General features: G+C 49.3%; 1 protein-coding gene across 1 annotated transcript in view; it reads left to right on the forward strand.

Moving 5' to 3' along the window:
- The window catches only part of MYOF (myoferlin), a 1,388,224-nt gene that overhangs the window by 1,112,729 nt on the left and 263,027 nt on the right, over positions 1 to 12,468 (forward strand). The window contains exons 39-40 of the mRNA XM_069611360.1: positions 7,095 to 7,193; positions 7,895 to 8,020. Coding sequence (XP_069467461.1) covers positions 7,095 to 7,193; positions 7,895 to 8,020 — 225 coding nt within the window. The remainder of the gene's footprint in view (positions 1 to 7,094; positions 7,194 to 7,894; positions 8,021 to 12,468) is intronic.

The following is a 12,468-nucleotide window of genomic DNA, read 5'->3' on the forward strand; positions in this document are numbered from 1 at the left end:
CCGGTGAAGAGTTTTGGGAATGATTGTTCGATTGAGTCCGGTTTTGTAAAGTACTTGTGGGCCATCAGCTGGTATAAGATGTGTACTAGTCCCATGTCTACTGCTGTCCGGAAGCTCAGTATACATCCGCTGTTAGCTTCTGTGTCTAGAATGTACAGCGGGATCTTTGCGGAGTGCCCTTTATGTGTGCATTTGGCTGTGATCATGCCTTTGCATGGCAGGGGTGTCGTGGAGCCATAGGGGTATATGTCTACCGTGGCCTTTCTGATCTTTGGCTGTGTGGTCAAGGACTGATATGCGCTTTCACTAATAATGTTGACCGTCGCTCCGGTATCCACGAGAAACTTCAGTGGGGTGTCCTTCACTTGAAGTGTCAAAATGGGGCTGTGTTGGGTGGCCGCCGTGTTGTCCTGTAGGGCCCACACGTAACCTTTCCTCCTCTGATCCTCTTCTGACGAAGGGGTGTCAGTACTGGTGGGGGATCTGGTCTCAACGTATCTTACAAAACGCCGCCTGTGTGATCGTCTCGTGTCCTCTGACGAGCGTTTATCTTCGCGTGTGTATCGGCTTCTGCGGTCGCTGTCTTCTTTCCTGGCGCGCCGTCTTTCGCTGTCCACTGCAGGTCTGGGCGGGCTCTGGGGGGTGGGCCGGCGCCTTTCTTGGTAGCGATGTTTGGGAGTTGTGTGGGTTGGGGCGTTCTTACACATGGCCCTGCAGTGGTCCATTCCCCCACATGCGGCGCACTTTTGCCCTACAGCCGGGCATGTCCCTGTGTGTGGGTATTCATAACTACATTTAAAACATGTGGCATCGGGGTGTTTTTTGGCTTGATTAGGGTGGGTATACAGTTTATTGATCGACTCGGTGTTGTCACTGTGTTGGTGTATGGCCACTTTTCCTAGGCTGTCCAATTGAGAGTCCACCGCTGCTTCCATGCGGGCCAGCGCCAGGATTTCTTCTAGCGATCGTTGTTTCTGTAGGAGCTGCTTACGAAAAGGCTGTGAGAGGCATCCGGCTATTACTTGGGACCTGAGCGCCTCTTCACTGGAGTATCTATGGAATTCGCAATGTTTCAGTTTGATGCGGAGGCGCATCACAAAATTGTCTATTGATTCCCCTTTTTCCTGTCTTGTTGTGTGGAACATGTGGCGCTCATAATCCACGTTTGTATGTGGTGCAAAGTTTTCGGACAGCTTGGCGTGTAGCTCCCCGTATGTGACTGTTTCTACATTCAGCAGCTCCCCCGCAATGTCTCTTACCGCTGGTCCCACTGCCATGAACAGTGTATTTTTCAGCCTCGTGTCGTCCGTCAATCCTATGGCACCTGTGTAGAACTTGAAGTCCCGTAGCCATATGTTCCATCTGGGCCCCAGATTAGAGGCATCTCTGATTTCGAATGGGTTGGGCATGTGCATGACTTGGGCTGCTCCCTCCTGGTGTGCATGCTGGCTGTTGTCCTGTGCTGTGTCAGCATTTCCAGGCGCCGATCCTACCCCTCCCGAGGAGGATGCTGGCGTGGTCGCCGTGTCCGATATGACTGCGTTGCAGTGAAGAGTTCGTGTGTCGATATGCTGTGGCACCTGGGACTGTGCTTGGGCAGCTGCAGCAGGCCTTCTGCTGTGTGTGGTAAATTACCTTCCCCACCTCACCGCTTCCTTGCGGTGTGGCCTTATTTCTTGGCCTGCGCAGCCTCACGCCGCACGTGGGAGGGAGGTCGTGATTGGCGCGAGAGGAAGGTTTCCTCTGGCACCACTCTCCCGTTTCTTGCTGTCACTGGGCGCGCCTGCACGTCTTCGCGCGGGCGCCCGTGTGAAGAGTTTGGGCCTTTGTCACGCGGGAGGCGGGGCCGCACGTAGTCAGTGCTCCCGTAATTCTGGGGCGCCCGTGTGCCGAATCCAGGCCTTTGCCATGCGGGAGGCGGGGCCGTGTAGAGTCGGCCGTCGTGCCCGAGGCGCGCCGACGTGCTGAACTGCTCGACCGCAGACCTCGGCATAGTGCCAGCGGGAGTCCGTGCCCGCTCGTCGCCAGTGTTAAGGTGCCGCTTCTTCCCGAAGCGTCCCCTTGGAGAAGGCCCTGCTTGCGCAGGAATGATACGCGGGAGCCGGGGTGTGATGCAACCTCTTTTATTAAACGCATCGGCGGAACTGCCGAACCTGCCCTCGTCCCTCCCCTTCCCCTGACGTCACGTCCGGGACGTCATGTCCTGTGGGACCCAATGGGGGTCCGCCCACACAACGATGTGGGCAACCTGACCTGGGGAGGTTCAGGATGGCAAGGATACTATGTGTGAGCCCGTTCAGTCGGGTTTGGACATGGCAGATTGCATCAGCCGGTCCATGGCGGCGAGCACCTTGATACGCAGGTTTGCGTGGTTGCGGAAGTCGGGGTTTGCTCCTGATGTGCAGGCCCGGCTCCTCAACATGCCCTTTGACGGGGAACATCTTTTTGGCAGCAAGGCTGACGAGAGCCTTGAGAGGTTGCAGACCTCCAAAGCTGGAGCAAAGTCGTTGGGCGCTGCAGTTTGACAACCTCCGCCCTTTCGTCCTAGGGGACAGCAATGGAGGGGAGGTTCCTTTCGTTATTACTCCTCCTTTGGTAAAGCGAGAGGAGCTGCCAGTCAAAGGGGCCACCGTAGGAGTGCCAGAAGTGGAAAACAAGGTACTCGAGGTGCCAAGGCTGCTCGGGCTGTTGCCTCTTTGCCCTCAGCCACTGCCGCAGCCGCTTCAGCTCAGTCATGAGGCCATGTCCCATGTCCCATGGTTCGCCGGTTGGGGGGAAGGCTGGTGCAGCATCTTGTAGAGTGGCGTGCCATTACTTCAGATGTGTGGGTTCTGGAGATCATAGCCCACGGCTACTGTCTTCCTTTCCGGCAGAGGCCTCACAACAATCCACCAGGGAATCGCACTTTGAAGAGTCTGGATCTTCTCCTTGCGCAGGAAATTCAATCCCTGCTGGAGAAAGGCGCCATAGAACTGGTGCCTGTAGCAGAGAGGAACAAGGGATGGTATTCCCCTTATTTTTTGATTTCGAAGAACGACGGGGGATTGAGACCCATCATGGACTTACGCGGTTTGAACAAGCTCCTCAGGAAGGACAAGTTCAAGATGGTTACTCTTTCTCAAGTCCTCCAGGCCCTTCAACTTCAAGACTGGTTGGTGTCTCTTGACCTCAAGGACGCTTATTTTCATGTGCCGATCCATCCAAAGCACAAGAAGTACCTGAGGTTCGTGGTTGGCGACTCGCACTTTCAGTTTCAGGTCCTGCCGTTCGGATTGACCTCCGCCCCGAGGGTATTCACTAAGCTCATGGTGGTGGTGGCAGCGTATCTCAGGAAAGGGGAGATTCACATCTACCCCCACCTGGACGATTGGTTGATCAGGGTGCGCTCTCCCAAGCAAGTCCTGGATCATCTGTCCGTCACCTGCCACTCCCTTCACAGGCTGGGCTTCTCCCTCAACTTAAAGAAGTCCCATTTGACGCCAACCCAGCCGCTCCAGTACATCAGAGCAGTGCTCGACACTTCCCTGGGGCAGTGTTTTCCTCCCCAGGTGAGGGCTCATCACATTCAGCAGATGGTGCACAAGTTTCAACACGCCCAGAGTCTCCCGGCATTCGAGTTCTTGAGGTTGCGCGGCCTCGTGGCATCCTGCATTCTTCTAGTGCCGGAGGCCAGGTTGCGGATGAGATCTCTGCAGTGGGCCCTCAAGATGCAATGGTCGCAGTCCTCCGGCAGGATGTCGGACCCCGTTCAGGTGCCGCCCTCGGTCGCCCAGGACCTTCTGTGGTGGGCCGTCGACGGCAGTCTGATGAAGGGGGCTCCGTTTTGGATAACCTGGCCAGAGGTGACTATCGTGACGGACGCATCCCTCGCGGGATGGGGAGCTCATGCCGACGAGTTGACAGTCAGCGGTCGTTGGTCTCCATCGGAGTCCAGACTCCATATCAATCTGTTGGAGCTGCGGGCCGTCAGGCTAGCCCTGAAGGCTTGTCTGCCGACTGTTTGAGGAAAGAATGTCCTGATTGTGACAGACAACACAGTGGCCATGCACTACCTCAACAAAAAAAGGGGGGGCGGGCAGGGTCACTTCCTCTGTGCAGGGAGGCGATGCAGCTCTGGTTCTGGACCATTCCGCAGGAAGTTTCGATCTCGGAAGTTCATCTGGCCGGAGACGAAAACGAGACGGCGGACACTCTGAGCAGGCACAGCGCGATCTCTCACGAGTGGGAGCTGGCTCAGGAGATTCTCCTGGAGATCTTTGCCCTTTGGGGGACCCCTCAAGTGGATCTCTTCGCCTCCAGTGTCCAGCGGAAGTGCGAAAAGTTCTGCTTGCGGGAATTTCCCCCAAAAGGAGCCTTAGGAGACGCGTTCGTGGTGGAGTGGTCCTTCCCACTGCTGTACACGTTTCCTCCAGTCCCTGTCATCCCGCAAGTGCTGCGGAGGTTACGGAGGTTCGGTTCCCGGATGATCCTCATTGCTCCGGCTTGGGCTCGGAGGATGTGGTACCCGGACCTTCTCGACTTGTCCATCTGCCCTCCACGTCGTCTTCCCTACCGAGATGACCTGCTCTCACAGGAGGGGGGGGGTCAGGTTCTGCATCCAGAGGTCAGATCCCTCAACCTTCACGCTTGGCTTCTGAAAGGTTGAGGTATAAGGATTGGGATCTCCCTGAAGACGTGATGGAGGTGTTGCTTTCTGCCAGACGGCCGGCAACTAAGTCCCTGTACCGTTGCCGTTGGAGAAAGTTCTGCGACTGGTGCAGGGTTAAGAATGTGGATCCTTTTTCATGTGACATTCCTGTAGTTCTGTCTTTTTTGCTTTCGTTGGCCCACAGGGCCTGGAAGTGGGTACTGTTAAAGGTTACCTGGCGGCGCTGTCTATATTTAAGCGCTCGTCTGAGGAGTGTTCGTATTTTAAAATTCCTTTAGTTTCTCAAAGCACTCACTAATGTGTTTCCACCGGCACCTTTCCTGGTACCTGGTTGGGATTTGAACCTTGTTCTGAAATTCCTTATGGGTGCTCCGTTTGAGCCTTTACATTCTTGTCCTTTGAGGCTGTTAACCCTTAAAACTGTGTTTTTAGTTGCAGTCACTTCCGCTCGCAGAGTGAGTGAGTTGCAGGCACTTTCAGTTAAGCCACTCTTCACTGTGTTTCATAAGGACAGGGTTGTCCTTCGAGTTCGTCCTTCCTTTCTTCCGAAGGTGGTGTCAGAATTTCATTTGAGCCAGAAGGTTATTCTTCCAGCATTTTATCCTCCTCCACATCCTGGTAAGGAAGAGGAGAGGCTCCATAGGTTGGATCCTAGGAGAGCTTTAAGTTTCTACATTTCTCGCATGTCCCGGGTCAGAGTGGACGATCCGCTCTTTATTGGTTACGCTGGAAGGCGTTTGAGACAAGCTGTGACGAAGCAGACTTTGTCTAGGTGGATTATCTTGGCAATTTCTGAATGTTACCGCTTGGCGGGTAAGGACCCTCCGGTAGGATTATGGGTCCATTCTACCAGGGTTATGGCTGCCTCTACTGCCCTGCAGAGGGGTGATCCTATTCGTAACATCTGTGATGCAGCCACTTGGGCTTCAGTCCATACTTTTGTACGTCACTACTCCCTCGATTCTATCCATGGGCAGGATCTGGACTTTGGCAACGCGGTCCTTTACTCTGCAATTTGATTGGGCATTCTAAATTTCTATACTCTAAATTCTTTTCCCTCCTCCATACGTTGGTACTGCTTTGGGAGTCTGTCATAGATATGGAATACGTCGGAGAACCCAATCCCCTCGATGAACAAGTTACTCTCTTACCTGGTAACATTCTTTTGATGGGATGGTCTGACGACATATTCCATATCGCTCGCTCCCTACCTGCCCTGCTACAGAATTTCTTATGCGATTGCAGCTTACGTTTCCGCAAGGCTTTCTGTGGTCATACTGGAAGTGGTTTGGTGCCACACGTTCTGAGGGAAAAAACTACAACTGAGGCTACGGGCGTCGTGTGTCCTACTTATAACATCCAGTGACTTCGGCTCGACGGAGGCCCTCAAGGACAGCGTATCAATGTCATCGACGCGGACGCCGAACGATTTTCCAAAGCAGCACAGCTGTCGTGATTACTGTCATAGATATGGAATATGTCGTCGGACCATCCCATCGAAATAACGTTACCAGGTAAGAGAGTAACTTGTTCTTTGCCCTTTGCCCTGAACCTCTACTGGGTCTCCCGCCATTTGTAACATACAATTGCGCTAATTGAAGATGTCTTGGGATTCCCTTGTTTAAGCTGTCCTCTAGTGTTGGATAAAGTTTCCTATAGCCGTCCCGTTTTTTTTTGACAAGTTGGCTGCATGTGCCCAAACTTTTGTTAACAGTCTGAATATATTACTTGGTCTGGAATCTTCTTCACGGTTGCTTTCGAGGGTGTGCATCGGTCAGCCTGCCCTCCTTTGCACCACTCCAGAGTGGTCCAGCTCACCCACTAGGACAGGTCGATCCTCAGCAGCCTGACGTTTCATGGTTGGCTTTTGAGAGTCTAAGCAGTGGCATTTCTCAGATTGTCACTTTGATGTGGTTTCCACTCAGAGGCCTGCCATCAAGTCTCACTGTGCCTGCAGGGGACGAGCCTTTTGGGTGTTGGTGTCCTGGTAAATATTGTATCCTGTGGCATAGGAGGGTATTTTCTTTGGTGATGAAGGGTCAATAGCCTAACTGTAGATCGATTTAGAAAGCAGTTGTGGCCTCTACAGAAGCTGGCAGTGCTGGGATGAACATTTTAGTTACTCGCCTTTTTTATTTGAGTTTTCACATACTCGCCGCTCATATTATCTCGCCCTCACTGCACGCCCACACAGAGCCTCATGTCACACCATGTTTGGTGGGTCTGTCTATTGTGTCATGCTTAAATAAGGGTGGTAGACTTTTCCTCAGTACCCAAACTTAGTCTGATTCCAGCATACCCATGTTTAACATAGTCGTAAGAATTGGCCTCTACTGACTGACTTTGCATCTATGCTATGACTTCTGTGATCTGTTTCCAGCTCTTATAGTATGTAATCGAATAAAAATGTCCTTGGAGATTTCTAAGAGGTTTTGTTTTACCATAGGAGGAAGAAATTGTTGACTGGTGGAGTAAATACTATGCATCAATTGGAGAGCATGGGAAATGCGGACAGTATATTCAGAAAGGATACGACACAATAAAGGTATTATCTGTAGCCAGAGGCATTGAAAAGGCATTATTCTGCTCAAACAGAACGGCTTTGGAACCAGAGATTTCTTTTTTCTTAAATTAAAACGTGTGCATGCATCAATGTTCTGCTGACAAGAGATGTGCTCCTCGTTTCTGTTGTCTCTTCCTACATTTTGTACATACCGTAACACATGATTTATTTCTGCATGATATGGAGAACTATTAGCCTTTGATTAATTCCATACAAGAATCCGTAGTTGAATGGATGTAGTTGATTCTCAATACGGTTAGCCATGTTATGAGTAATAGGTCTGAGACATAAAGAGGTTTATACTGATTGTGATACTGACTTGTCACTTTTAGCTGCTGTTCGTAATGCTCTCCTTTCCTCCGATTCACAGCGACTAACTACTGGGATGAGGCTTTTTCCATCTGTACTGTTAATGCTCACCTATCGGGGTTAGTTGAAAGTAATATTCAGAAGTCAGCCGTTTACAACCTGACCATTTTAACAGGAAACCGTAAATGCAGAACAAACAAAGTATTCCCCCTTATCTTTTATGAGAATTGGGGGGGGGGGGGTTGATGTCCAAAACATAGGTTAGTTGGAGTATTGGCAGTATGTTATGGATACAAATGAGCAGCAGTGACTGATGGGAGTTCCCTTCTCAGATTCAAAGTGATGATCGCCATTAATGTTTTATTTTTTTTAAGGTGTACAACACTGAACTTGAGAATGTTCCTGAATTTAATGGCTTGACTGACTTCAGTGACACCTTCAAACTGTATAGAGGCAAAGCTGATGAAAGTGAGGATCCTTCCATTGTTGGGGAGTTTAAGGTAAATGTATAATATTATTTTTTTTTAATTTTATTTTTTTAAAGATTTCTATTATTTTATAACACTCCAAACATTACAAACGATTAAGACTTCCGTGTTTAAGTTTCACAACATTATATTACAGAATACACTCTTCTGTCCTCCCCCCTCCAACCTCTTTAACTCGAGCCCCTGTGTCCATGTCATCAGCCTTTTCATCTTCAGGCGTGTCTACTGCCAATATCTCTTCTGTTTCATCATCACTATGGTCGGCCTGGGAGGGGCCCGCCATTGAGGCCACCAATTGTCTCCATGCTATTAGGGGTCCCACCTCCTCCTTCTCTCTCCCCCTGCTGACCGCTGTGTACCAGGCAGCCGTTTCTGCCTCTGCCCACTTCATGAGGTCAGCCCACCACATCTCTATTCTAGGTCTATGGGTTGCTTTCTAGCACATTGCAATTCTATGTTTGGCCAGGATGTAGGCCAGGTCCTTCATCTTACTAATGTGCCTCAGGTTACGTGGTCTGGGAAAGCCCCCAAGCATACATGCCCAAGCTGACTCCACCTCCAGCGTAATCCCTTTTCCTGCTAAGCGTATCTTCAGTTCTGTCCAAAACCTTCCCACCTCCGGGCAAGCCCAAAACATATGTAGCATCCCAGCTTCCTCCTCCCCGCACCTAGGGCATTTCTGTGTCAACGGGCCACCAAATCTGGCAATTTTACTGGGGGTCAAATATGCTCTGAGCGACCTATAATTGAATCTGCTGGAGCCTCGCGTTTCGGGACACCTTCTTATGATACCTTTGGGCTCTATCCCGTTGCCCATCCGACATGGGTTCTCCCACCTCTTCTTCCCAATCTCGCCTCAGTTGGAGCGCCACTAGCGGCACCTGCATGGAGAACGGAGCTGGGTATCCCACAGTCTGCCATGTTCTATGGCACACCTCGCAGCCAAGCACCAGCAGCCTTGCCATTCCTAGTACCTTTGTTTTAGGTAACCACACTGTCTCTCTAAGGAAGTAGGGAGCAGGAACCTTACATAACAGCCTGGTTCAGGCCGTTTCTTCTTCAGACAACCACCTGGCCACATATTGCAGCTGTCCCACCAAGTAATACAACTCAAAATTCTGCAGGTTTATACCACCCCTGTCACACGAGTTTTGTAATTTCCAGAGGGCCACCAAAGGTAAATGTATAATATTCATTCTCCAAACTGTCATTACATACATTATTTCCCTAGCTCTTTTGTTGACCAAACGATGAAAGGAAGTAGATTTGTAAAAGCTTGAAACAAGACTATAATTGTGTGTTCTGACATGGCAAATAGTTTAAATTCACATTCTGTTCAAAATGAAAAAAAACAAGTTGATTATGACAAGCAGACTACTAACCTCAGAGATGAAAGGACCACGAAGAGGAACCAAAACCTCTGCACAATGAGGCCTTCAAAATTCTGTTTGGTTTGACTTCAGTGTTCACTCCCATTTCAGGATGAATCCCCTCCTTATCTGTTAATGTATCTGAAGTAACGATTTGCTCACCAGGAAGCAGACACAATAATGTGATATTTCTTATGTTTATTGAAATTGAGCAGGGGTTTTGCAGGTTGAAACAGCCACCATTCTCCAGAAAAGTTGCAATGAGGTGGCATCACAGGTCTGTGTCACCAGATATATTACCATAACATGTGTACACGGATCATGCAGACTGGGAACAAGGTAGGGAAAACAGTAAAAGGATAAAAGGGCAGGGATTCTTAACACCAAACTGCTCACCACTTGAGAGAACCAACACTTCTCCCTGCCTCGGCACCAACGTCGAGGAGTGTTGTGCCTCCTACCAGTCTCCCTGTACCTAGGTATATATGCCACAGTTTCCTTGTTCCACACAATGACTTCTGTATGCCGGACGGCATTCCCTAAGTTCTGTTCCGCTTGGAGTGCACAAGACAACATAGCAGCACTTTCCCCAGGAACCCTAGGCTACCTGATCTTCACCACACTACCTGGGTCAGCTCTCCACATCCTCTCATAGAGCACAATGTCATAACTTTCCTTGGAACTTGCACTCTTAACTGCACTCTTAACTCTTCATCAGTCTCTGAATCTCTTCATCATTTATAACCTTCCTGGCAGACTGTCCTAGCCACTGTTTTGGATTTAGGCTACCTTCAGCGCAATACGGCATGAGGGGCAAAGTGATATTATAAAATGCGCTCTGAGTGCTTGTATCCAATTTCTGATGCCATTCATGATGGTGCATTAAAGCATTCTACACGCATGTTGATATTTTGATAATATATAGTGAAGTCCTTGCATATCTGACACCATTCATTAAAAAAAGAAAGAAATGTCCATCTCCCTCGAGAGACACTGACCAGTTGTCAGTGATCATCTTCTTAGGGAAGATGGATTTTCCCTTCACTTCATTCTGAATGCATTCTGAAGGAACTTGATCATATTCCTGGGGTGCACCGTATGTACCACGTATACCACACAAACATCATGCTACTTAAAGTAAAGGTCAAACAATACTAATACATACGTTATGGAAAATGCCCCCTTGCAAAGGACCCAACAAATATGAGAGTGCCAATAATTCCCATCTACTCTTCTCCCTTGTTTTACAGCCTTATCTCTCTCGTAACTGACGAGTAGGAGTGTTCCAAGAATCTCTTCAAGAATGTCTATCATCCACTCCTCTTTCTGGTTTTATGGCCTTATCTCTCTTGCAACTGTGACGATATAATACTTCTTTCCGTTCACTCCCCTGGGTCTCCCGTTATCCCTATTGCTTTGCTTGGGTTATTGTCACCAGGGTCCTAGTTAGTTGTGGATCTGCTTCCTGTCCTCCTACTCTGGCGTCTTGTGTTCTCTTAGCCAGCTTCTCCTCCCTTTGTTCGTCTTAGAGGGTGATTTGGTATCTTGGGTATCAGCTTGTCCTGAGTTGGCCGTGTCAGACTGGTTTCAGCATTGTTATTTGGACCTCTGGTCCACCACGATCTTCTGTGGTCCCGCCACCGGTCTGTCTCTTCCTCTCTCTCTCCACTTTGGGATGCCACGTGTCCTACTTCGGTTCATCTGGCTTCTTGGTTACCAACGGTAACATGCCTGTCAGCTCTTGGTCTCTCACATCTCCAGGACACTGCCCATCTTGCCTCCACTTCTCTCTGAGGTCAGTATCTCTACGTGTTTTAAACTTTCAGGCTCTTCATTTACCCAGGCTCCTCCACCTTTTGGATTTACATTGCTGTGGGGCTTCCCCTTCTCAACCCTTTGTTACTTTTTCTCTTATGGGTTCTCTTCTCCTCCATAAATCCTCTTCTTCGTCCCAGTGGAATCTGAGTTTACAAGGTTTTCCATTTCGTGTTGTCAAGAACACATGTTAGCGTTCTCTTCAAAGATCTTATCCTCACACAGGTATAAAGGTTTTATTTTGCAAGATCCTCTTGGGCGCAGAAGTAAGACTCTGGAACAGAGTGGTCATGGTGGTTGGCATACACTTCTGTTCAAGTCTGAAAATGAAAAGAAAACCCTATCTTGCCCTAAGTCTGAGGGGTTTCCTTGACGCAACCAAAATAACTTTCCCAGTCAGGATGTCCAAATCAAAAAGTCCAATGTCCGAATCCTAGCTCTGTCCCTCACGCTCAGTTTAAAACTAAATAAAAAGGTGGCGTTCTTAGCCCAGAGGATTGTCTCCCATCCCCTGGACAAAAAGACTGTTCTGGGCTTATCAGTTTAAGTGTTTAAGGGAATATCTCCCTTCCCTAGCCTCCTTAGGGCTTCTGGTATAGTTCAATTGCTGGGGATGTCTCTCTTCCCCAGCCTCGTTCAGGCTTACAACATAGTTCCACAATTGGTCGGAAATGTCTCGGTTCCCCAAATGGATCTTCTCGGGCTTCTTCTGTCTTTGGGGTGTCTGTCCCTGGTTGGCAGACCTGGTTCTTTTCACCAGGCACTGTGACAAAGAAGAGGAGCTGGGATGCTACGCCTAAAAGTAGTGGGTCCCTGATCCTGGGTTGGCAGACATGGTTTCTTTCTACCAAGCACTACGATGAAGAGTGGCTTGGATGTTTCTCCAAACTCTGATGGGCCCTTGACCCTGATTGGCAGATCTGGCTTTTTGCTCTATAAGGTCTCTTAGTTCCAAACACTAACTTGGTTTACTTGCCTGCCAAGTTCTGTGTTCCTCTGCACTATTTTCACAGTTCTCTTTATGGTTTCTGGATCTCACATACAGACCTGGTTTATTCCCCTGCCAAGTACTCATCATATGTATTTCTCCCACAGTTCTCTTTATGGTTTCTCTCTTGTGACAGCCCTGGGTTGCCTTCCCTCCCATAAAGAAGATTAAACTTTCTTATTTGATCTGTCCTTTTCTCATACAGGTCCCGAACCTTTTCCCCTTGTTGCTGTATCTTGGTAAAGTCTCTCTTAGTATCATAGGGGTTACCTTCTCTTCCCCCGCTT

Source organism: Ambystoma mexicanum, chromosome 8 (assembly GCF_040938575.1).
Source record: "Ambystoma mexicanum isolate Mex_15411 chromosome 8, UKY_AmexF1_1, whole genome shotgun sequence".
Taxonomy (NCBI): domain Eukaryota; kingdom Metazoa; phylum Chordata; class Amphibia; order Caudata; family Ambystomatidae; genus Ambystoma; species Ambystoma mexicanum.